At 41.0% G+C, this 27,087-nt stretch overlaps 1 protein-coding gene across 17 annotated transcripts in view; it reads right to left on the bottom strand.

Moving 5' to 3' along the window:
• Spag9 (sperm associated antigen 9) overlaps positions 1-27,087 on the bottom strand; it is a 128,270-nt gene that overhangs the window by 11,880 nt on the left and 89,303 nt on the right. For 10 of the 17 annotated variants that reach the window (XM_087573131.1, XM_087573132.1, XM_087573134.1 and 7 more), the window contains 16 exon segments: positions 26,555-26,685; positions 24,546-24,602; positions 23,452-23,625; positions 22,195-22,324; positions 21,662-21,751; positions 21,123-21,290; positions 20,539-20,710; positions 16,518-16,736; positions 16,080-16,275; positions 13,823-13,948; positions 12,773-12,853; positions 10,329-10,396; positions 6,608-6,756; positions 4,107-4,278; positions 1,320-1,433; positions 208-246 (listed from right to left, as the gene is read on the bottom strand). In XM_087573131.1, the coding sequence (XP_087429257.1) occupies positions 208-246; positions 1,320-1,433; positions 4,107-4,278; positions 6,608-6,756; positions 10,329-10,396; positions 12,773-12,853; positions 13,823-13,948; positions 16,080-16,275; positions 16,518-16,736; positions 20,539-20,710; positions 21,123-21,290; positions 21,662-21,751; positions 22,195-22,324; positions 23,452-23,625; positions 24,546-24,602; positions 26,555-26,685 (2,086 nt within the window). 17 annotated transcript variants of the gene reach the window in all.

Below are 27,087 nucleotides of genomic sequence, written 5' to 3'. Positions count from 1 at the left end.
ATCAGTAGACTAAGCTGCGGAGCAGTTGTGGCTGGGTGACAGACATTTAAAGTAAAAAACAAAACAAAAACAAAAATTCTGCTGCAATGCAGTGACTGCGAGTGGGTGACACTGGACAGCATTCAGGAGGGTGCTCTAGAGACGAGGAGACAGTCTCAAAGTGGCTCCGAGAAGCCGGAAGAAGTTTGGTTCTGGATGTGCACTTACCCCTCAGCCCCAGTAAACGTCCCTGGTGGAGGATTACAGCTAAAGTGAGAGAGGAGGAAAGGGACGTGGGGAGGTGCACACAGGAAGGAGAAGCGTTACCGTGAGCTGCACTAAGCTTCTTCTAGGTGGCCTACTGAATCATGGCAGCCTGGTCTCACCAAGGCCTCTACAAACACCTTTGCTCAAAAACAATGATTTGATTTATTATGATTGTATGAAGCCATTCCAGTGAAATGGAATCAACACCCTAAGAATTGATGTGGAGTGCATACTAAAACTTTCTCTCTCTCAGTCTACCCAAAAGAAACCACCTTTAAATAATTAAGCTATATGCCACCCGCTTTTAAGGAGAAAAGGTAATTCAGACACCTTGGAATGTCTTATGTTTAAGAAGTGCTTTGAACATGCAGACCTGTAAGTAACTGCACAAAAACCAAGGAGGGACTCAGACCATGGAGTCTGTAAGGGCTCCAAACCCACCTTCTGGTGACCTTTCCTCCTTCCACTCAACAAGGGAGTTGGTCAACTTATCTGATGGACCTAGGGCATCCCTCCTGCTCCCTTGCCTGTGCATGTGCAATACAGAAACACTCAGTGGATGGTCAGTGGACTGGAATACACATGAGGAACACATAAGATACATTTGTTCTATAAAATAATAAAGCCGACTCCTGTCAAACACACAGCCTGTCTTCAATACAAGGAAAGACTCAGTTATCTGAGATTTCTCCCATAAGTTTTTTTAAAAAACTTCAAATATGACAAATGGGATAGCCACAACCATTAGCTAGAGTGAGTGAAAACTATGATGAATGAAATGTAGTGTTTCTGAATATTGGTATAATAAAACTCAAGAGAAATGACCTTTTATATAACAGATGAAATAGGGTTATGACTCCTGAATTGAGAGGGAAAAAAAGGGCTTTCTACAATGAAAACATTGAAATAGGGACAATAGTCCAGATACTTACGAGCTGATTCTGTAGTTTGTAAACTGATTTCAGCGTTGTCACAGATTTGGCAAAATCTAAACAATTCCTCAGTCTGACTTCTGGATACAATTATTCCCTGCAATTCTTTGACTTGTGACAGTTATTTTAAAATATACTTACTTTCTGTCAATGGGATGGAGATAATGACACCGTTTCCAGTCCCCACCCACAAACGATTGCAAGACACCATAAGAGCTGTTATCCTCACAAAAGAGAAACCCAGTTTTCCAGTACCTGTAGGGCAGGGAGGGGAAGAACAGTCTGTTGAGAAACTAGAGCAAGATTCTAAATCCCCAGGAGTCTCCGGTCCAAAAAGAACAAAGAAAACAAACAAACAAAAAAAAAAAATGTGTGCTTGAAAGGTGTGTGTGTGTGTGTGTGTGTGTGTGTGTGTTTTGCCTAGAATGGCTCTGAACGAACTATGTAGTCAAGGATAACATTGAACTTATGATCCTTCTGCCTTTACCTCACAAGTGGCATAATTACAATGGAATACCGGGGTTGAGGATAGGCACCACCATGTTCAGCTCAGAGCAAACTCTTATTGATTATATTGTTTGACAAGTCAAGGCTAATGGAAAAAGAAAATTCTACACATGGCTGGCATTACTTTATCAAACAGAAGGTACAAAGAAAAAAAATACATATCAAGTAAGGTATCTTGATATGTATTTTGAAATATTGGGATATATAAAACTTAGGAAGAACAAACAAATATATATATATATATATCTCCCAAATCAAACCCAAACACTAGACAAAGGGAAGCAACAACAAACCAAAGTTTTGTTTGCTAGATTGGGAAATCAAATGTCATTTGATTTTATAAAGGGAAAAGGTTCCTAATTTGCTTTAAATTTCTTTACATGTATAAAAGTGAATCTCAGGTTGGGGATTTAGCTTAGCAGTAGAGAGCTTGCCTAACAAGTGCAAGGCCCTGGGTTCGGTCCCCAGCTCCGAAAAAAAAAAAAGAAAAAAACAAAACAAAACTGAATCTCTTTGCTAACAAAACATACCTTTTTTCTTGTTTACAGACTTAGGCTCTAAATCAGTGTAGAAAAATTGGCATATATAAAACTTAGGAAGAACAAGTTTATATATATTTTTAAAATATGTATGTATTTATTTTATGTATGTGAGTATACTGTTGCTGTCTTCAGACACACCAGAAGAGGGCATCAGATCTCATTACAGTTGGTTGTGAGCCACCATGTGGTTGCTGGGATTTGAACTCAGGACCTCTAGGAAGAGCAGTCAGTGCCTCTTAACCACTGAGCCATCTCTCCAGTCCCAAGTTTTTGTATTTTAAGAGAATTTTTGTATTTATTCTCACTTTCAGGAAACATTTGAGATAAACATCAGTGACTCAAAGAATTGCAGCCTTGATCACATGAGCAATGTAAGAAGCGATCATAAGTCCTGCTCAGCCTAAGCTAGCAGTTTTTAAAGAAAAGTGTCTCTCTAATGATGCATTTTATGTATGAGTGCTTTGCCCACATATAAGTATGCACACCACTCGTATGCCTTCGACCAGCTCAAGTCAGAAACGGTGTCAGACCCCCTAGAACTGTGTTACTAGGAACCAAACCCATGTCCTCTGCAAGAGCGGCAAATGTACAAATGTTCTTAAACAACGAGCCATTTCTCCAGCTTTAAGGTAGGAATCTTTAATCAAGAATCAAAGTGCAACTCTAAAATTCATGTGCGCATGCTTCTAACATGCTTGATCTATGGAGAGAGTTAACAATTAGTCAGCTTCTCTGTGTTCGATGACCAAAAATGATTAAAAGTTATTGAGAGAAATCAACCTTTCCTTAGGGATCTTTCCTAAGATCCGCATTAGATTGTACAGTAAGTACAGTAGCGAATGAGAGCAGAGACCGCCCCTGCCGTTCCCGGGTTTGCCTTAGGGTAGACACAAAACTCACATACTGTGGATGCACTCGCACTACTGTTAAACCTAGGGAAAGGACAGCTGGGTGTGCTGACACACACCTTTCATCCCAGCTCTCAAGAGGCAGAGGCAGACATATCTGTGAGTTTGAGGCCAACCTGGGCTACAGTGAGACCCTATCTTTCCTTTTTTATTTTGTTTTCTTTAAATATAGGACCTAAATAAAGGTCCCTCTTCAATATGACAGAGGAGCCTGAGAGTGAGTAAACAAAGACCAAGAGAAACCTTCAAGACAGGAGGACACAGGACATGAGAGGGGACACAGGACATGTGAGGGGACACAGGACATGTGAGGGGACACAGGACATGTGAGGGGACACAGGACATGAGAGGGGACACAGTGTATGTGAGGGTTCACGGTTCATGTGAGGGCACATAGTGCATGTGAAGGCCCTGAAATGGAAGGGACTTGTCAATCAATATGGGTAGACTGAGAAGGTCTCCTTGTGGTGATCTGAATGTCACTTAGCCTGAAGGCTAGAGGCAAAGTGCATCTAGGTATTTTTGCACATTACTCCCATGTAGAGAATAGACTAGTGTAGGGAGAAGACAAGTTAGGAAGCACGAGGTTCTCAAATGGGAAAAGGACAGTAACCTGGCCTGAGGTGACAGTCATCAAGACACAGTATTTGACTTGAAAGTAGTTTCAAATCTGACAGAGTTCCAGGTCATCGAAAGATGAAAGAATAAGAAGGAGAAAGAAACAAAATAAAACAAAACAAATTCTAGTCAAGAGCCATGCTATTCTTCAGCATATCTGTCTGATACTTGCAGTGATGAAAGTTAACTAATCATGTGGTAACTTACTCAGTGACTCTCGAGCATTAGAGGAAAATGAAGGTGTGCTGTAGTCATGGTCCATCTGCTCGTACACACAAGGCACAACACTGCATAAACAAACCAAAACAAAGACTCCCACTGATTTTCAGAAAGAAAACATTCTGGAAGCTTACCTAACATTTTGCTTACATAAGGTTCAATGTCCACATCCTGGAGATGTTGGTATGTATGTGCATGATAGAGGCGGAGCGTGGAATCCAAGCGGATGGAAACCCATACGCCATCACCCACCCACGCAAGCTGCCGTACTTGGCTCTCCTTCCTGGGGTGTGCATCAAATGATTTCTAGAAGAGATATTAAATAATCACATTATTGTTTGTTTTGTTTTTCAAGACAAGGTTTCCTTGTGTAGTCCTGGCTGTTCTAGAACTCGTACTGTACATCGAACAGGCTGGGCTTGAACTCAGAGAAATGCCTGCTTCTTTCTCCCAAGTGCTGGGACTAAAGGCATTCACCACCACGCTTGACTAATGAAATTACTTTTGTCTCACAGGAAGTTGTTTAAAACCTAATAATCTGGGGCAGGAGATGACTCAGTAGTTAAGGGCACTGTCTGGTCTAACAGAGTATCTGGGTTCAATTCCTAGAACCTACATGGCAGATCACAATTGTCTGTCACTCCAGTTCCAGAGGATCAGACATCCTCAAACAGACATACATGAAGGCAAAACACCAACACACTTAACATTTTTTTTTAAAACTGCTAATCTGCACAACAATCTGAAGACTGTTTATTAAAGGGGCCAAAATGTCCTTATCTTCTATGACTGTCCTTCCATAAGTTTTCCCACCATAGAATGCAACTCACCAGTCCCACCCACGCAAATAGAAACAAAGGACTAAAGAGTAGTTGGGTGTGGTAGCTGATACCTGTAATTCTAACACTTGGTAGTCTGAGACAGGAGACCTGCTGTGAGTTCATGGCCAGAGTGAGATTGTGGCTCAATAGTGAGGCAACAACAACAGAACCAAATGGAGTTAGGTCAGCACTATACAGTGGATTACCTTAAATAATTAATGCTGGCCATCCACACCATGTATGGTGTTCAGAGAGGTGATGTCAGGATTTGGCGTTGATACACGCAATGTGAAGAAAGATCCTATGGGTAACTAAAGTAAAAGGAGCCCACATTGTATAAGGAGCAGTCATGAAAAATAACTACCACATGGTTTCCTGTGGGATGGATTCGGCAGAAGGGGTGGCTGCCAAGACAAGGTCTTGCTATGTAGCCTAGGTTAGTCTCAGATGTTGGCCTTGTGAGTGCTAGAATTATAGGGGTGTCTTAGTCAGGGTTTCTATTCCTGCACAAACATCATGACCAAGAAGCAAGTTGGGGAGGAAAGGGTTTATTCAGCTTACACTTCCACATTGCTGTTCATCACCAAAGGAAGTCAGGACTCACACAGGGCAGGAAGTAGGAGCTGATGCAGAGGCCACAGAGGGATGTTACTTACTGTCTTGCTTCCCCTGGCTTGCTCAGCTTGCTTTCTTATAGAAACAGCCCAGGGATGGCACCACCCACAATGAGCCCTCCCTCGCTTAATCACTAATTGAGAAAATGCCTTACAGCTGGGTCTCATGGAGGCATTTCCTCAAGGGAGGCTCCTTTATCTGTGATAACTCCAGCTTGTGCCAAGTTGACACACAAAACCAGCCAGTATAAGGGGCGTGCTATCATATCTAGCATTAACTGTGAGATTCCTAAGTAAGAAAATGAGACATGGGGCAGGAAGAAATAGAAGTCTCACCTTAAAACTCCCTATTATAATTATTTTTTAAGACTGTAAGATTGGATACATTGTGCCTAACATTTAAAATCTTGTTTTTATAAAACTTTTCACTGTATTGTTATTTCTCAATTTGTGATACACATCCAGATGATTCTGAATGTATATGGGGTAGAGGCAAAGAAACGTATGAACCCTCTCAACCAAGCCTTGTATGACTAGACATATCAAGAACTACATATTCAACCAGCATGATATTGCACACGTAATTCCAGCACTCAGGAGACAGAAGCAAGTGGATCTCTGAGGTCAGCCTGGTCAACACGGTGAGTTCCAGGATAGCCAGGGCTATGTAGATAGACTTTGTCTCAAAACAAACAAACAAACAAACCAACCAACCAACCAACCAACCAACCAAAAAACCCAAAACAAAACCAAAAAACCCTACAACAAAAAACATATACTCAAATAAAATACATACACAAATATATACAAACCTTTATCTTTGTATATATTTGTGAGTCCTCTGTCCTTAAAAACAAAATAAAATAGAACCAACAACCAAAAAAACTAATCAAAAAACAAAAACAAGGGGCTGGGGATTTAGCTCAGTGGTAGAGCGCTTGCCTAGGAAGCGCAAGGCCCTGGGTTCGGTCCCCAGCTCCGAAAAAAAAAGAACCAAAAAAACAAAAACAAAAACAAAAACAAAAACAAAACCCCATCATTTCTTAACCTCATAGCCCAAAATGACAAGGGAGGTAAAGTAGTAGAGAAAGCTAAGGTACCCAAAGCTAGATCTGAAGTGCTCTTTTTAAACACAGACCTGGGAAAGAGTCTCTCTGGGAATACCAATTCAGTATGTACACAAAATAGAGGTTAACTTGCCTCTATCTTCATAGCCTTTGGCTGAACCACATAGATTTTGTTCCTATAGCCACACCAGACTTTGTCATGCACCACGGTCATGCATCTTATGGAGTGATGAGGGCGTCCGAGGTCTAAGAGGTGATAGTTTGACAGGTCCCACTGTCCATCTTTAAAGCAAGAGGTAGATTAGAGTTAGTGTCCCACTTCTTATTGGTGAGGTACTCAAAGCACCATCTGTTAAGTATACCTCCACCTGTATAAGCTGTGGGTCTGCTCCAACCTGCCACCCACTGGCTGGGTGCATTCCCTTTAAATCCTGTTTTTAAAAGTGATAATGTAGTTTGGTTTGGTGGTGCACACCTTTAATCCCACCGCTGGGAGTCATAGGCAAGCAGATTTCTTTGAATTCAAGGTCATCTTGAATTATATACCGTAAGTTCCAGGTTAACAATGGATACTTCGTGAGATCTAATTTTTTAGAAAAGAGCAGTTTTGTGACAAATCAGACATAGTTTATCTGAATATGGTAAGTCTTTTTAGAATTAGAATGGACTTAGGGCGTGAGGCATGACTTAGAAGTGTAGTACTTGTGTCACACACGCAAAACTCTGGGTCCAATCTCTAGTAGCATGTACCCACATACAACATGCACAAGAACAGATAGTTACTTGGGGGATTATGTCTCTCTTACTTGCATTTTGATGGATTCTTAAGTAGAAACTGAAGGCAACTCATTGCTAATATGGTAGGAACTATTCAAACAATATGAGCAACTATAATTTATAACTCTGAAATCCAAAATGCTGAGAAATTAGAAACACTGAGGGCTGACATGGCACATGCGTGTAATCACCCATCAGTCTGTAGTTTTGCCTAACAGAAAGACAATGAATAAATATAACCCTGACTTTATGACATTTCTGTGTTTTTGTTGTTGTTTTTGGTTTTCGACACAGGACTATTCTGTGTACCCTGGCTGTTCTAGAACTCGCTCAGTGATCAGGTTGGTCTCGAACCTCCTAAGTACTGAGATTAAAGGTGTGCTCCACCACTGCCTGTTTTTCTATGTCTGTTCAAACCAAGCGTTTTTGTGTTATGTTACACCTGCCATCCTTTACAAGCCCGTCATGCTGGTTCCCTTGGTTGGCACTCGCTGCATATACTTGAGTACGGTCATCACCAGCCCTGTGACAGATATCTCTGCAAGCTTTAGCACCAATTACATCTTCCTAAGCTGATACTCAACCTTTAGGTCATTCTGACTCCTTAGAAATCTCTTGCTCTTTTGAACCAAATAGTAGGACTTGGTATTGATCCTTAAAATATATAATTGTTTTATTCTGCAAATATAATTTTTATTCTGCTTATTGAAACTTCTGTTACTTCACTTTTTCCAGTCCTTCACTGACTAAAGGGTCTGTGAGTAAGGGATTAAAATGCTGGCCTCCGTTTCCTTCATTACTGTCAAGTAAGGAAGAAGACAACAGAATTCCTCATAAGAGCCTGCGGTGGTTTAAATATGCTTGGCCAAGGGAGTGGCACTGTTAGGAGATGTGGCCTTGGTGGAGGAAATGTGTCACTGCGGAGGTGGGCTTTGAGGCTTTCCTGTTAGCCACCTGAATTCAGTCTGCTCCTACTTTCCTTTGGATGAAGATGTAGAACTCTCATTTCCTCCTGCTCCATGCCTGCCTGGACTCTGCCATGCTCCTGCCTTAGATTGAGCCTCTGGACCTGTAAGCCAGCCCCAACTAAATGAGTTGCCTTGGTCATGGTTATCTGTTCACAAAAGTAAAATTCTAACTAAGGCACAGTTTGTGAAGTTTAAACACAGAAAATTCTGGAGAAGACCAGAGCGAAGCAGCATACGGCCTTCTCTCTGTGATGACAGTCATTAGTGAGCAATCTCTACATATAAATCCACCCCAGGAGCCTGAGTCTCTAACACATCTATGTGCCAATAAGGACAGGAGATTTCATTAAAACCCAATTAGTTTACCCTTTTTTCAGATTTGCTTGACCTTCAACCTAGTGATAATTACTTTTGGATGACACACATAGCAAGGTTAGTTATAATGATACAGATTTTCCTGAATTCGCCCTGCTTGAGACAGACTTTCTCAAGTCACTACATTTGTCTCGGGTCGTAGAAATAATGTAACAGGAAAAATGATTGAAGTGTATTCGACTGAAAAATAGCTAGGGGCTTATGAGCTAGAAGCAATTAAGAGCACGTTTGGTTCCTAGCATCCATGATAGATGATTCTCAGCTGCCTGTAATACAGTTCCAATGGACCTGATGTCCTCTGGCTTCTGTGGGAGCACGCATATTTGTAGTGCATGCAAACTCATGGAGAGACATGCATACAGATAGATATTTTTTAAAAAGTAAATAAATCTAAAAAAAATTGATTTTAAGCCAGGCTTGGTGGCATATATTTATAGTTTCAGCATTGGGAGGCTAAGATAAGAAGACTGTTAATTCTAGGCCAATCTGGGCTACAGAGTGAGACCCTTTCTCAAACAAAACAAAATTTTTCTTAAATGAAGTAGATAGAATGGTATAGGGAGGTGCTGGAGAGATGGTCCAGAGGTTAAGAGCTCTCGCTGCTCTTCCAGAGGACCTTGTTCAATTTCCAGCACCCACATGGCAGCTCACACGATTGTCTGCAACTCCAGTTTTAGAGGATCCAACACTCTTACACAGACAATGCATGCAGGCAGAACACCAATCAATGCTTATAAAAAAAAATTTTTTTTTAAAAACGGATAAGGCTGCATGTGATAGCATGTACTTTTAATCCCAGCAGTCAGGAGGCAGAAACAGGTGGATCTCTGTGAATTTGAGGCCAACATGTTTTACAGAGTAAGTTCCAGGACAGCCAGGGCTACACAGAGAAATCCTGCCTCAAAACAAACAAACAAACAAACAAACAAACAAGGGATAAAAATTATCCTTGCCAATGTTTTCTAATTAAATATATGAAAAACTTGCTGTATTATACTGTATAAGGGCATCAGAGAGCTTAGGAGATGGCTCAGTAGACAAAGTGTTTGTTGGGCAAGGGTGAAGAATGGAGCTTAGATCTCCGGAATCTATGTAAAGCAGGATAGTAGCATGCATCTGTTATCCCAATTCTCCTAGGAGAGGGAAAAAGGAGAATTTCTGGAAACTTGGGAGGCCAGTTAGCCTGGCACACACATCAGTAAATAACAAAAGACCCCATCTAGAATAAGGTAGGGAGGTAACAATTAACACAAAGCTGTTCTGTCACAACACACACACACCCCACGGCACATGCATTCCCATATTCACTTACAGGACACCTATGTACATACATCATAAGCACACACACAAAGATAATGTATATATATGGGCAGAGAAAATGCTCAGCTTTTTGTTCATCCTGATAAACACACTTGTTCATCAGGAATACCTAAGACATATCTCCACAAAGGCATCCATACACTGACTAATATACATCAAATATTTCACTTAAAACTTCATTCTCGGGGTTGGGGATTTAGCTCAGTGGTAGAGTGCTTGCCTAACAAGCGCAAGGCCCTGGGTTCAGTCCCCAGCTCCGAAAAAAAGAAAAAAGAAAAAGAAAAAGAAAAAAACACAAAAAACAAAAAACACTTCATTCTCTTTTTAGGTATCACTCTTTCAAATGCAGTAAGCAAGTCTTCTTGAAAATGCTCTGCAAAGCAACATGTTGGTTATGACATTATAACAACTCACCAAGTCCTCTGTGGAAGATTGCAAGGGTGCCATCAGCCAGGGCCACCAGCACAATTCCTTTCACGTGTCTGCAGATAGGAAAAAGGATTTCAGAACCTCCACTCAGGAGTACGGAATGGACTGTGTGTTACTGAGCTGGTGCAGACCTCTCAAAGGGCTAGTTATGATGAGGGACTGACAACCCTTGAACATGTGGATATTTCCTGTGAGCATCTTCTTATGAAAACATGCCACAGAAACTAATGCACAGCATGCGTGCTTATCTCAGGGTGTGGCTTTCTAGCCCAAGGCTTCTCTTTTCATCACACCTCAATGTAACTCTACAGACCAGACACACATCTTCACAGGAACAGAGTCAGTTCTGTATGTAGTGGCTTGTGTTCTCATGCTAATTGTGTTACCCAAAAAACCTGTTTACAATGTGCTGCACTTAGACTAGAGGAAGCCTGCCCCAAGTTCACTCTGGTTGGGAAATGAAGTTGCCAATGGGCAATGGCTAGGCAGGGTGAGACTTTTAGGATTCCCCAGGCAAGAAACAGGGGAGAGAAGGGATTCTCCCATTAGAGAGGCGTAGAATGGATTTGCCATGACAGAGAAGCAGAAAGATCGAAATTAAAGGCCTGCAGACAAGTAAGAATCCAGGAAATTGGCCCCAGGGGTCACTCCCTGGATTGGGTCTAAGGTAGCAGAGATTAAAATATAGATTTGGCAAGTATTAATTCAAGAATATTGGAAGGGAGAGTGTGCTAGCTGCAGGGAGGTTTGAAAGTGCCCAACCATTGAGCTAATCAAGGCATACCAAAATATAAAGAGGGGTGTGTGTGTGTGTGTGTGTGTGTGTGTGTGTGTGTGTGTGTGTGTGTTTGTGTGTTTCATTTGTGAATCCAAGGTTCTTGGGTGGTGGTGGGTACAGAGCACATGCCACCCTCGGGGAGCTCAGAGCAGATTAACAATTTACCGCTATACCTGTAGATTTAGGAACAAACTGTTGGAACTTTGCAACCAATCACCCAATCAATGTATTCCTGAGCTATAAGGAATACTCTGAAATAAACACAGAACTTTAAAGTGAAGATTCATTCAATCCAGAAAGTTCTCTTCTACTTAAACATTTTGTATCTACTTCTCACTTTAGAACTTCATTCCCATTCAGTTTCTCTAGTTCCATTAAAATGGTTGTGGTGGGGCTGGGGAGATAGCTCAGGGGTCAAGAGCACTGTCTGTTCTTCCAGAGGTCCTGAGTTCAAATCCCAGAAACCACATGGTGGCTCACAACCATCTGTAATGAGATCCGATGCCCTCTTCTGGTGTGTCTGAAGACAGCTACAGTGTACTTATATATAATAAATAATAAACCTTATAAAAAAATGGTTGTGGTGGGTTGAAAGAGCTGTCTCCTATAGTCGTGGGTACTTGAATACTTTGTCCCCAGTTGGTAGTGCTTTTTGGGAAAACCATGGCCTTGAAGGAAGTGTATCATTGGAGGATGGCTTTCAGAGCTTAAAAGACTTGCATCATTGCTATCTTGCTCTCTTTCTTTCTACTTGCAGTCTTAGATGTGGGTATAGCGTACCCTGATCCAGGCTGCCTGCTGCCATGCTTCCCTGTCAGGATGGAGTCCACTCTTAACCCTCTGGATCCATAGCCCAAATAAATCCTTCCTTTTGTAAGTTTCCTTGGTCATGGTGTTTTATCACAGCAATAGAAAGGAACTAAGGTGATGGTTAAAACCAACCAACAATGTCCCACCTGGGCGTTCATCCCATATGCAGCCACCAAACCCAGTCACTATTGCTGATGCCAAGAAGTGCTTACTGACAGGAGCCTGATATGAATGTCTCCTGAGAGGCTCTGCCAGAGCCTTACCAATACAGATGAGGATACTTGCAGCTACCATCGGACTGAGCACAGGGACCCCAGTGGAGGAGTTAGAGAAAGGACTGAAGGAGCTGAAGGGGTTTGAAACCCCATAGGAAGAACAGCAATATCAACCAACCAGACCCCTCACTGCCCCCGAGAGCTCCCAGGGACTAAACCACCAACCAAAGAGTACACATGGAGGGACCCATGGCTCCAGCCACATATGTAGCAGAGGATGGCCTTGTCGGGCATCAATAGGAGACACCTTTGGTCCTGTGAAGGCTCCTTTCCCCAGTGTAAGGGAATGGCAGGGCGGTGAGGTGGGAGGGGGTGGGCAGGTGGAAGGGGGAGCATCCTCATAGAAACAGGAGGAGGCGGTATGGGAAAGGGGGGAACCAGGAAAGGGGATAATATCTGAAATGTAAATTCATAAACTATCCAATTTAAAAGAAGACCAACAAGCAAAAAACTTAAGCTTGTATACTGATGTGTCATGAGATACATGTTAGCTTTAATAGTCTTAAAATCTATTTTACATCAAAGTCAAAACTTTTAAAAGGAATAATTTAAAGCACAAAACTTACACAATACTGAGGATTGAGTCTTTGAGCTTAATGGAATGGAGACATTTCCTCCACTGGGCTACAGACGAGTGGACATACAAACTGCAGGAGTCAAGTCAAGAAGGTTAGGGCACAGAATCATCAATGCTTCTATTTAAGAAAGACGATGGCACCCCCAAGACAACAGCACATTAACATTCAATTTTTAGAAAAATGGCTTTGTTCTTTTGTACAAAAAGAAAAAGAGCAAGGGTGGGAAGAGGGAGGGAGATAGAAAGAGAAAGAGAGGGGAAGGAGAATGGAGGAGAGAGATGCGTGCCTAAGGCAGAGAAACAGGCTATTTACACAAACAGAAGTGTATGAATCCCCAAAGCTAGACCCACTATTGATACTAGAGTATTAGCCAATGACACAAGCTAACTCCGGGTTGCCCCATGCCTTATCTGCACAGAACCAATTTCACATCAGTGGCTGACTGTGGCCTGCAGACTAAGTCAGATACTATGGAAAAGACACACCACACACACACACACACACACACACACACACACACACACACACACACACACACACATTCAATTTTTTTTTCTTTGGGACAGGGTTTGTTTTAAGTCAGGCTGGTCTAAAATTTATGTAATCCGTCCATCTGTCTCATTGTGTGCTGAGATTACAGGCCTGCACTACCACATCTGACTCAGTTTAAACATCCTGCTTTCCTTTCCTCCTATGACTATTACATAGAGAGAAAATGCTGTCACAAAGAAAAAGTTTACCATTTAACACTAACCAAAGTCTACTTTTGTGCTTATACAAGTTTGTGTAGTAATCTACACCTTTTGTTTATATTTATGTTTACTACACTTCATTTATCTCTTACTTAGGATTTTTGTTTTTGTGAAGGTGTCACACAAAGCCAAGGCTAACATGGAAGGTTCCGTGGCCCAAGCTGACCTTCAACTTGCAATCCTCCTGCCTCAACCTCCCAAGTGCTGAGATTATAGGCCTGCACTATCATGTCTGGCCTATTTTCTGCTTTCAACTATAGAAGTAAAAGACACCTTAGGTACTTACCAGCCATTTTGAGCTCCAAGCCACATGGTTGGTAAAAGACTACTCATTTTCTGAGCTTCTTCTCTCGCAAGGTCTTGTTCATTTGGCAATACTGATATTTGATCTTTGTACACATCTGAGTCATTACTGGGAAAATGAGGCACAAGGGAAAAAACCCACACTAAGTGTATTCAGCTTTAGTTTTCAAGAATTGAACAGTTAAGCTTACTACAATGAACAAACACTGAGGTTCCAGAAGAGTCGGTGTTAAATGATTACACATTAAGTAGTTCAATAACTGTACCAGAAATACTAACAAACTAGGAAGAAGTTCTAAGTGGAGAACTGGAATAAGATATAGTAATAAAATCCATCAGTTAACATTCAAGACTTCCCAGGAGGTATTGTATAATTTCTAATATGTAATTAATTTTATAAAATAAATTATAGTAAAATATGTTTGTATTCTATCATAAACCTCTTCTTTTGGATTGTTAGGGCACAGTAAGTGGATGATATAAAACTGGGTTATTAAACTCAAAACACAACTTAGTTCTCACATTAATTATAAGTGCTAATAAACTCTTGGTTGCTCTATATACTAAGAAAAACAAGCTTAGAAGGAAACCAGCTTTCCCAGAGCTGTATCTAACGGGATAGAAAAATATACTAAATGGCTCTGGAGTAAACAGTCCTTAAAGTAGAGGCCTCACCAACAAAATGTGCATGAGAACTTAATTCAAGTCCATTTTGGGAAAATCAAACAACGACAAATTTAAGTAATGGCAATATCTAGTCTTGATAGCTGGGGTGGGTGAATCCAGAGAGAACCGTCAGATCTGTCGGGAGGATGGAAGTTAGAACACCAATCACAACAGAGACAGTAACAGCAGAAGGGAAAATGACCAGGCAGACTTAGGCTGTACCTGTATGTACATGATATGTATTGGTTTTAGCTTTTTTTTTTTTTAAAGATTTATTTATTTTATGTATGCGAGTACACAGTAGCTGTCTTCAGACACACAAGAGGGCATCAGATCTTATTACAGATGGTTGTGAGCCACCATGTGGTTGCTGGGATTTGAACTCAGAACCTCTGGAAGAGCAGTCAGTGCTCTTAACCACTGAGACATCTGTCCAGCCCTGGTTTCAGCTTTTAAAAGTTAATAGCCAGGAGCTGGAAAGAACCCAGATGTCCCTCAACGGAGGAATGGATACAGAAAACGTGGTACATCTACACAATGACATCCTACCCAGCTATCAAAAACAATGACTTCATGAAATTCTTAGGTAAATGGATGAAACTAGAAAATATCATCCTGAGTAGGTAACCCAGTCACAAAAGAACACACATGGTATGCACTCACTGATAAATGGATATTAGCCCAAAAGCTTAGAATACCTAAGAAAAAATTCACAGATCATATGAGGCTCAAGAAGGAAGACCAAAATGTAGAAGGTTCAGTCCTTCTTAGAAGGGAGAACAAAATACTCATGGGAGGAAATATAGGGACAAAGAGTGAACCGAAGAAGAGGTCATCCAGAGACTGCCCCATCTGGGGACTCATCCCATATGCAACCACCAAACCCAGTGACTATTGCTGATGCCAAGAAGTGCTTGCTGACAGGAGCCAGATATGGGGGTCTCCTGAGAGGCTCTGCAGAGCCCTACTGATACAGATGAGGATGCTTGCAGCTACCATCGGACTGAACAAGGGCACCCCAATGGAGGAGTTAGAGAAAGGACTGAAGGAGCCGAAGGGGTTTGTAATCCCATAGGGAGAACAACAATATCCACCAACCAGACCCCAACAGAACTCCCATGTGTACTCCAACCAATGAGTACACAGGGAGGGACCCGTGACTCCAGCTGCCTGTTGTAGCGGAGGATGGCATTGTCCAGCATCAGTAGGAGGAGAAGCCCTTGGCTCTGTGAAGGCTCACTTCCCCAGTGTAGGGGAATGCCAGGGTGTTGAGGTGGGAGTGGGAGCATGCTCATAGAAGCAGGGGGAGGAGGTAGTCGGTATGGGAGAAGGGGGAAAAGGGATTAACATTTGAAATGTAAATATATAAAATATCCGAGAAAAAATAAAAAAAAAGTTAGAAAATATAATGACGAAATGTTTGGAAAACTCTCTAGAGAGAGCACATAGGAGAGAATAAAACATCTTTCAGTCCCTCCAAGGATGTCAGTTAGTGGGTATTCTGGCTATCTGACAGGACTTTGATTCTTTTTATTTGTGCAGACTCCCCGAAGTTACTGATTTAGGAGGCATACCTTGACTGAAACACTGGGGAGAGGTCTTCTGGGATCTGAACTCCCAGAGGATCTGTAAACACATGTTCTGTGTACACGCCAGGCTGGGAGATGTCCACAGCGTCTTCAGTGGATCCTGCATTGCCCTCTGTGGCTTCAGTGGCTTCCTCTGCTGTTGGAATGTTTTCATCAATCTCACTGTTTTCAGCCTCCACCTCTGTAAAGACATAAAACACTATGCTGAATGAGTCTGTCCACTCCAATCCTTTCACTACACCACCCTGCTCTGGAGCTCTGACCCATGAGCCCTCCTCGGCACTGACTGCATAGTGACACGGACAGCTCTCTCTCTAACATGGTTGGCACGCATCTTCTTCCAGCCCTTTCACCTCGGCTACTTTAAGACTGACAATCTGTAATGTGGACTCTCAAAAGAGCCTCAGACTCTCAAAGGTGTACCTGGTGGCTTTTCAATCACCGGAGAAGCACCATTGGTACTTGGGGAAGCAGCAGCTCCCGTCACTCCTTCTGTGGAGCACCCGACCACTGTGATGCCTCCCAGCAAGCTGTCCATCTCTGCAGAGCTGTTACTGGTCATGCTCCCACACAGAGACGCTCTGTCTACCTGACCAGAGTCAGAAAGCTCTTCTCCTGCAGGGTAGTCTGTCTCTCGAGCCCCTGAAAACAAAACACAAAACACAAAAAACCTTTTTTTGAATACCCAGTAAACAAGCAGAAGCTTCTTTCTATTAAAGCTACTCTAGTTTGAAGTGAGAGTATATGGGTGAACCATACAGCTACTAGAATACCATCAATAATGCAGAGTTAAAGAAATCTTGATAAAATGAAAAATTTAGAGGTAAAAATCATATTTCTATTAGTTCATATTCTAATGAAAAACAGGTTAAAGGTAATACCTCTAGCCGGCAGCAGCATGGCTCAGGAGGTAAAAACATATTTACTGCACAAACTTGATGATTTGAGTTTGGTCCTTATAACCCACAGTGGGAACAAAGAACCAACTTGCAAAGTTTTCCTCTGGTTTCTGTACATGAATGTGGCATGTGTGCACTTCCACACACAATAACAAATTATTTAAACATTTAAAGGTATTTATAATATGGATCTATTAATGTTCGATAACAACATGGGTGTGTGATTTTTGGAGACAAGGTCTCCCTTGGTCCATGTTGGACTTGAACTGTATATAGTCAAAGCTGACCTTAAAGGTCTTGGTCCTCCTGTCTCCACCTCCCAAAAGCAGAGATTACAGGTGTCCATCACACCTGGCTAAGCCATAACATACAAAACAGAAAAGGTGACAGTGAGATGCTCAGCCGGCAAAGCACCTGCTGAACCAGCCCGGGGCCCCAAGTCTGCACCCTGGAACTTAAGGTGGAGGAGAGAATCAACTCACACAGTACTCTGACCCCATCCATGTGCCATGGCATACGCGGCCTCCTCACACACCACACACATAAACAATAAAAACAATTAAAACGTTTAAAGAGGAGGCTGGAGAGATGGCTCAGTGGTTAAGAGCACTGACTGCTCTTCCAGAGGTCCTGAGTTCAATTCCCAGCAACCACATGGTGGCTCACAACCATCTGTAATGGGATCTGATGCCCTCTTCTGGTGTGTGTGATGACAGCCACAGTGTACTCACATACATAAAATAAATAAATAAATAAATAAATAAATAAATAAATAAATCTTAAAAAAAAAGTTTAAAGACTGAACAGGGTCCCATTTCAGGAATTAACAACCATTTATACAGTAAGTAAAGAAGAAAATTGATCAGTGGTCAAATAACCAATATACACTATAACCAGCCAACAAACGGGGCCAAAAATTAATGTCAGTTATGCATCACATTCAGTGTAATACCTGATTTTACTCCCTACGAACACAACAACAGACTGATCCAAGTGAACCCTATTAAACACACCCATTAACTTATACTTTCATCAGGTTTTTATCCTTTTGGGTAAGGGGTTGAGACAATGTTCTGCTCTATAGGGTCAGGCTGACCTTCAACTGTTGATCTGCCTCTGTTTCAGAAGGGATGGGATGACAGGCATATGCTACCACACCTGACCTTCCACTTCAATACTTAAATGGAACACCTACCAATAACTCATATGCCTTCTAGTTTTCTACTGAAACTCCCCAAGTTCACTGGGTAGTTTTCATATTTGGGCAAAGGTTAAAATTATAACAAGAAATATCAAGTTTGAATGACAAGATAACATTGGTTAACTTTTTTTCCAAAGTAGTAATAGGTTAAATCTAAAAGGATCTAATTTTAGAGGCAATATCAGTAGCTCAAGTTTCAACAGTATTTACTCAGACCCAAATAAGATCAAGATAGATATACCTTTTAGGAGAGCCAATGTTAGTCCTGGCATTACCCCTTGACAAGAGCAAGTTCTTAGGTAGGTCACTGTATTCAACAAAGACCTGGGAATACTGTCTTGGATCTTATCTACATGAACTTTCTAATTTTCATACTAACTAGAAATTGAACAGAGCACACTCTGAGATAAACAATGTGACCTTTGCTCTATGAAGTTAAAGACAAGTAATATCTAATATCAAGTCAGGAACAGGGGACGGGGGCTGGTGAGATGGCTCAGCAGATAGAGGTGCCTGCTGCCAGGCCTGACGGCCTTGAACTTGATCCCCAGGAGCTACGTGGAAGGAGAGAACTAACGCCTGTGGTATGATGTCATTTCCACTATCACACAAAACTAAGTAAAATGCAACAAAACTCTTCTTTAAAACTTTGCGGGGGAGGGTTCTAGAGAGATGGGTTAATGGAAGCACTTGCAGAGAGGACCATGGTTCAATTCCCAGAATCCATATGGCAACTCACAACTGTCTGTAACCTCAGTTCCCGGGGATCTGATGCCTTCTTTGGCTTCCACAGACAGCAGACATGCACACACTATACATACAGGCAAAAACTCACACACAGAAAATAAAAATACATTAAACTTATTTTTAGCTGGATGAGGGGCGGCATACACCTTTAATCCTAGTACTTGGAGGCAGAAGCAGGCAGGTCTCTGTGGGTTCAAGGCCAACCTGGTCTATCTAGTGAGTTTCAGAACAGACAGCCAGGGCTACACGGAGAAACCCTGTGTCAAAAATCAAACAAAACAGGGGGCTGGAGAAATGGCTCAGTGGTTAAGAGCACTGACTGCTCTTCCAGAGGTCCTGAGTTCAAATCCCAGCAATCACATGGTGGCTCACAACCATCTGTAATAGGATCTGATGCCCTCTTCTGGTGTGTCTGAAGACAGCTACAGTGTACTCATATACATGAAATAAATAAATCTTTAAAAAAAAAAATCAAACAAAACAAACAGAAAAGAACAAAACAAACCAAGTATTTAACTTATTAAGACTACCACTGCTATTATTACTAAGATGGGCTTCTATTATGTACTATCACTAAAAGACATACGTGGCTTAAAATACTAGTGAGACATAAAAACATTTAAGCATTTACAATGGAAAACCATTTTTATCACTTTAAAAATATTACTTTATTTAATGTTTTTGTTTTTGTTTTTTTTTTTTGTTTGTTTGTTTTTTTTGTTTTTTTTGTTTTTTTTTCCCGGAGCTGGGGACTGAACCCAGGGCCTTGCGCTTCCTGTTTTTTTTTTTTTTAGACAAGGTTTTCTTTATGTGGCCCTGGCCTGAAAGAGCTATAGCCCAGGGTGGCCTCAGAGGTTCACCTGCCCCTGCCCTCCAAGTTCTGGATTAAATGTGCCACCACCACCCAGCTTTGACATTTTAAAGCAGTTCCTTTTTTTTTTTTTTTTTTTTTTTTTTTATATAAAAGTTGTCAGCTTAGACTTTTTGTTTTCTTTTGGAGACACAATCTCACTATATAGTTCAGGCTGACTTTGTCTCAAGGCGGAAAAAAGTGTTTCAACCACAATTATTTAATAACAGGAAAAAAGAGTGTAATTTCTTTTATGGCTGACTAATCTTTCTGAACCACTGTTATAAATTTACACACCCATTTCAGAACTTTGGCAGCCTTCCTGTACTAATTCATCTAGGGGGCGCCTCATTCTCTATCAATTAGCCACCCTCACATGTTGCCATTTGTTTTCAAGACAGGGTTCCAGGATATCCTGGAACTCGCTCTGGTAGACCAGGCTGGCTTTGAACTCAGAGAACCTGCCTCTGCCTCCTAAGTGCTGGGATTAAAGGTGTGTGCCACCACCACCACCACCACCACCAAGACTCAGTGCCATTTTTAAATATTTGTCACACTATTTTTAACTAGTTAAAAATATTTTTATTCAATGGCTTCCCATCTTATTTTAAATTCTCTCTTACTAGAACATAGAGTCTGTAACCACGAGCCCAGGAACACAACTCTTATCAACTTCCACAACTCCACACCCATATCCACCTGAAAGGAGGTGCAGGGAACACAGGGAGGGAGGGAGTCTTGCTTTACCTGGGACACTGGCAATGCACAGAACATGAGAATTGCAAACAGTGAAACTATCTAGGATGTTGCCAGGTTGAACAGCATCAATGATGATAACCTTTGTAGTTGAATGGGTGCTGGTACAGATCCAGACTTGACTGGACAATTCTTCTTGATTTTTTAATTCTTTCTGCTGTTCCTGAGTAGGCAGAGGAAAATGTTTAAAATTATATGAATGTGCAAATATTCTTAAGACTGTTCTTATACTAAAACGAAGTATTATTTTAAGTTATTTCAAGATTATTTGGAAGGGTCAAAATACAATTGTTTACAAGTATTTCTGGATTAAAACTTAGTAGTTAAATTAGCAGGTTGGCAATTAAAAAAACGCTGTCTTTTTTGCAGTAGTGGTGATACACAGTTGGCACAGTGGAATTGTAGTCACTTGAGTATATGTAAGTAATACCTCAATACCATCGATGTTGAAGGGACATCTGGGGAAACTAAGTGCACAATAATCCCCACTACAGGTTGCCTCAAACAAGTTTTGCATTTAAGAGCTCAAGTTCTACATTCCTAAATCAGGAAGTCACGTGTCATTACGCTCTTACCTTGAGTTCTTGATCCAACTTATCTAAACTACTCTGAGACGCACTCCGCTGTTTACTGCCTTCAGATTCCAGAGCAGAAACGTCCTTGTAAAACACACTTGCTCCAACCACAGACCCGCCGTCTCTTGTCTTGCCGCCGGATAAGTTGACTCCTACAGCACACCACAGCTTCTCGGAGGCAGGGGCGGGGAGAGAGTTATTATGTCATTTTTTTCTCTACAAGTAGTAAGAAAATTTTCACCTTTTAAAGATAACTAAAGGTAGAACCATGGGTATTTCGGTATACTCTGATATTATTGGTTAACTGTGGTAGCACACGCACTTGGGGGAGTGAGGCAGAGTTAAAGAGGTTCAAGACTAAAACATGGAAGAAAAAGGGATATAATCAGCCTGGATTATATAGTGACTCGTCTCAAAATACAAACAATGACCAAGTGTTAAAATGAGCTTTGTTCTACTACAAAGGCAGTTTTAAACAGTTTTTAGGGGTGGAAAATCTACTGGAGTTTGAGAGTCCCTCCTTCAATGTCACAGCTTACCTTCATAGACGCATCTTTTTCGTCTAGTGGTCTGAGATAGACAGGCACAGGTAAATTTTTCATCTTATTTTCCCCTTGACCATTGGCTACCTAAGGGGGACACATCAGTAAGTCCCATTAACACTGAGATTACAGAACTACTGAGACACATAAGTAGCATTACTGTCACAGGCTTGCTCCTGAAATCAAGTCAAGTCTGATTCTGTCATTCTTACTTGAAAAATAAGCAAAACTCAAGCAGCAATTGCAGACAGTAAGCACGAGAGCTCGCAGGAGGCAGAAACCACCATCATGCATGTGTACGTAAATGCATGTTTGTAAACAAAAGTGCTTAGTCTTTAGGAGTTGGCATGTTTACTACATTCTAGGGCTCTAGAAAATAGCCTGAAAGACCATATCCTCCAAATTTGTCTAAACATATCGAAGCAGGCCGCAATGAGGAATTTAGGATGTTGCCTCTAGTTCACAGTTTTCAAGCACACTCTTCTCAGTGTGCACTTCCTGCTAGACACGCTCATCACATCCCCAAGTACCTGCTTGTACTTCTGAGGCAGACTCCAACCGAAAGCTTGCACTCGGCCATCTTCCTTCTGAACATGAGCCTTCACCTGCCGATACTGCTCTCTCTTTTGCTCTCTGCGGGAGGCTAAGCTAGCCTCAGTTCTAAAAGGAGACATTTGCAGTTTTAATTATGAGAATGCAACAATCCAGCATTTGAGTCATCCTTGACTCCACCCTGGAGCCTTGTACCCGAGACGCAGAGACAGACAGACGGACACACAGACACAGACAGATACACACACACACACACACACACACACACACACACACACACACACACACGCGCGCTCATGAGGATTATACCAAAGCTGATTTTTCCATGTTTGTGAAACCAGCCTTCAACAGGGAATAAGCAGCATGTTGTATTAAACTGAGTTATTAGTCATCAAACTTATGACGTTTCAGATGTTATATTTAAAAGCATAAACTTCTGAGGTAATTTGGGATCTCTCTTTTCTTAAAAAATACTGAGAATTTTCTAATGCCAGCTGTTATGGAAGGTGATTAAGCTAAACTCCTAGATTCTACACCATTTCTCATGATTATTTTTTAAACTTAGATATAATTATTTCTTTAGGTGTTTGGAATGTTTTGCCTGCATGGATGTCTGTGCACTATGTGCATGCCTGGTGCCCTCAGAGGCCAGAAGAGTGCATTCTCCTTCCGACACACAGGTCCCGGGATGGATCTCAGTCCACCAAGGTTGGCAGCACTCTTACCTGCTCAACCAGTTCACTAGTCCTAAAGTGCAATTTTCACAAGAAATGCTGGCTACAAGTCATTCATTCATTCACTCATTCATTCACTCATTTTGGGGCAAAGTCTCCAAATCCCTGTGGCTCAGGATGGCCTCAAAATTACAATCCTCCTGCCTCAGCTTCCACAGGTTTAGAATGACATTACTAAGCTCTACAGGTAATTTACTTAAAAGCATCCATCCACGCTATAGAAACCATCCTTTTTTTTTCTTCTTTCCACTTCTATCCATAACCCCAACACGCAAAATAATAGTCTTTGTTCTTAAGACAGGTTTATGTGTGTAGCCAATGCTAGCCTGAACTGTCTGTACAGACCAGGCTGGCAAGGAACTGGTGATGATCTCCTGCATCAGCACCCTGAGTCCTGGATTAACATAAGCCTTTATGCCTGGCTACAAACAGTCGACTTCTCTCAGCGACTGAGGAGTTAGTAAGGGTGACCGGTTCTAGCACTCTGTTCGGAATACTCACTCCTCACTAAGGAAATCGAACGCCTTGGACTTGTCACCAGGGAGCTGAGATAAAGTGCTGCTCCTTTTCTTCACGGAGGGAGTCACGTGAGAGGTGGGGGCATTGTACTTCAGATTAACAGGGGGTTCGGGCTTCTTTGCTGCATTACTTGAAGAGCTAAAAAGTCGGCTGAAACTATCAAAATAAGAGAGGCAAACAATCAAAACCTATAGCTATGTCTATTACATGCACTGTGAAAACCAAGCCCCAATTTCCCATAAACTTTTATGCTTAAGAAAGTTTGAACTTTACGAGGCAGTGAGTTAGACATTCGCAAAATCGCTTTTATAGTTATACCACAGCCTTAGCAGTCAGTCACAACCAAACGTGGACACTCAGGGGAAAGTAAGTATTGCTTAGAATGCCAGATCAGATATAAGCAAGTTCTGTAACGAAAGAGATGCTTTTGCGTACAAAAAGCTTCCACTAAACAAGTATGATACAAAGGCTCCTTGGCTAGCTCCTATATGGGACAAGGTCACAGTGGTCAGTGAGCAGCAGGGGGATGACTGTGATGACAGTCAAAGCTTAGCGTGCAGTGCATAGAAAGGTCTGCTACACCGGGAACACACATCACCAAGTTAACTCATATCATGAATTTTCTAGGCTCAACTTGAGGATCTATTTTCATGTCCACAGTTTTAAACATTTATGCTTCCAGTAAACAAGATTAATCCTAAAGGGTAAGTTTTAATGTCAAAAAAGAGACAGTACTTCTGGTGCAAACATAATCAAGTTTAACACACGCAAGACTAACTGAGCAGTACAAATATCAAATTTCTCATCTTCTCTTTGATGGGGATTCATGTAACTGTCAATTTTATAAATAATTCCCCATGGTTTTATGTAAGCCAGCAGAAGATTCCACAAAGGCATAACCAACACAGTGCAGCTTACGATAGCCTACTCTGGGTCCTGAGGCACAGCCTTACCGAGTTGGCATGCTGTATATTAAAGAGAAGGATTTCGGATTAGCTATTTCCTCCCAACTGGGAAAAGTCAGTATCGTGTTGTCTCCAAGCATCACCTCTGATTCTGGTCCTTACTATACTCACAATTGCCAGATGCTTGATCTTTTTTTTTCTTGCATAGCTGGATTTTCTCGAGAGGCCCTAAATGTACAAACAAACAAACAAACAAACAAACAAATGTATTTGTTAGAGTGCTAGACTTTCTTACAGACTCTTGTCAGAGCATTATTCCAGTGTTAGACAAATAACCAGTAAGTCTCAATGTTGATAGTTAAGTTTTCCCCCTTTCTTGTTACTAAGAAACAAGGAGTCACTCTGTTGTTCAGACTAGCCCTAAAGTCTTAGTCTCGAGAACTCCTCTTAGCATCATCATCTTTCAAGTGGCTAGACTCCAAGAGCAGGCCTCTGACGAACAGCACAAAAGCATTCACGGCGGGTGTAATGGCACAAAACTCTAATCCCAGCACTCAGGACTGAGGTGGAAGGACTGTAAGTTTGGGGCCAGTTTGGAACAAGATCTTCTCTCAACAAACAAACAAACAAACAAACAAACAAAAAGCAAAGAAAAAAATTAAAGATATACTCTAGCTCCCTCTTTAAAATACTTCTTACAAATTCCTATTCTTACTTTAAGGTTTCTTTTATCTGCGCTCTAAACTTTCACTGAACATCTTGCAACTATACTGCTCTGGTGGCAACTTACTAAGTAAGTGGTGCTAAAAATGATGTTTGTATGAGGAGGGTTCAAGGTTAGGTTTACAAACTTGAAAACAATGTATAAATCTGATGTGATAATTCAAACTCAAGAATATGAGTAAATTAATGGAAAGTCAGCTGACAAACTTTTCTATAGCTGTTTTTGAGTGCAAGGAGGGAATGTCTACTGAGATCATGACCACTAGATGGCAGCAGTCTGTGAGATTTAAGAGCCATAAAGGACAACTATGTGTCCTCTCAAGCTGTTTGTGATGGAGGGCCAGTCTTGTGGCCTTGGATCTGTAAGCTATTGGAATGTTGTAGGAATTGGTACAGTTTTATATGGAAAAAAAAGATGTGAACATGAGAATATAGCAAAAGCAAGCCTTGCTAAAATTAATATTTCTTTTAACCCACATGGCACTGGATTAATAAGAAAGGATATTGTGACATTCTAGGAATCAGGCATGCTACAATAAAATATAGAAATGGCTGCTGATACATGAGTCTAAATGATTACTTTTTGACAGTTTACATCCCCTGTTGAGTGCACTAAATCTTATTTGTCAAGGAAGGTACTTAGAGGTAGGGAGTGGATAGATAGTACAGAAACAGTCTTAGTTATAAACTTCAAGATAAAATTTTGGGAAATAAAGTACAAAATTTCATCAATATCAAGTAATGTTATGAAATAAACATTCTCTGTCTTTTGCAGTTGTAAAACATATACAACATAGAAAATGGATCATAAGTTCTGTTAATAAAATTAATATTTTAATTGAGTTTTAAAAAAGGGAGAGTTTACAAAGAAGTCAGCTTGATTGCAAAGAGTGATGATTAGAGGCTAGCAGGTCTGGAGAGTGAATAACGGAAGGTTGGGTCTGGTTACACAGCATGGTACGCACACACTGGCTGGCACTTAACTCCACCAACAGGAACCATTACAACATATTAATGATAAAAACAAACGTCTAATTGACAGAAAGACACCAAAGGAAAAATATATTGTGCATGAAGAGAAAGAGGGGGCAGTCAAATAAGTATATTTAATAGGAAAATACTAAATATATTTTCCATATACTGCATGTGAAATCGACACTGGGAGAGAATATTATTTCCTTTTTTTTTTTTTTAAATGACCATTATTCTTAAGTAACAACAACTATCTCTTACAAGTTATGAGATTATCCTCTAAGGTCATGTACTATCTCAAAAGACACCTAGGCTTTGGGACATCTCTGGTCTCGTTCTGTTATTAATGTTAGAAACGTTAACCGAAAGTTTCTCCTATTGAATAAGGAAATGGCATGAACCCTCAGTCAGGGATTGGTTGGCAATGAAGAAACACATGCATCCAATGAAACAGCAAGAAACATCGGAGCACTTCTCATACACACCGGATCATCTCTGTCCATCGCACAGCTTCTTGAAGCTCCATCAGCCTCTCTTTGTACTGGTTTCTCTCCATGAGAACTCTGGCCATTTCCACTCTGGTAAACCGCTTCCTCTGGGCGGTAGGAATGTCGCTCTGTAATAGGAGGGTGGCAGGTCACTCGGGCTTTATACGTGATCTGATGTTGAGACTCACACTTAAACCAAATCTCAAGTTTTTAAGCATTTCTTTATTTCTAACTCGATGACCTTAAAATGGCCTTATAAAATAAAATCGGGCACTCAAATTTTTATCTATGACTGAAAAGAAGTAGGTAATCCAATTTCCGAATATAAATATTACTATTTGAATATACAAAAGGATTAGTAAGAATTAAAAAGTTTCAGGTGTAACAGATTTAATATGCTCTCAAAAATTTTACTTGGAAACATTTTTTCTAACATTTACAATTGATATTCAGCAAATAGTTACAATTAATTCCAAAAAGGCTCATTTATCTCAAACTACCAGTCCACATAACATATCCAGGAGTCAACA

This window comes from Rattus norvegicus, chromosome 10 (genome assembly GCF_021556685.1).
Source record: "Rattus norvegicus strain SHRSP/BbbUtx chromosome 10, alternate assembly SHRSP_T2T, whole genome shotgun sequence".
NCBI classification, from domain to species: Eukaryota; Metazoa; Chordata; class Mammalia; order Rodentia; family Muridae; genus Rattus; species Rattus norvegicus.
The sequence above is the reverse complement of the archived record's forward strand: the minus strand, read 5'-3'. Positions and strand labels throughout refer to the sequence as shown.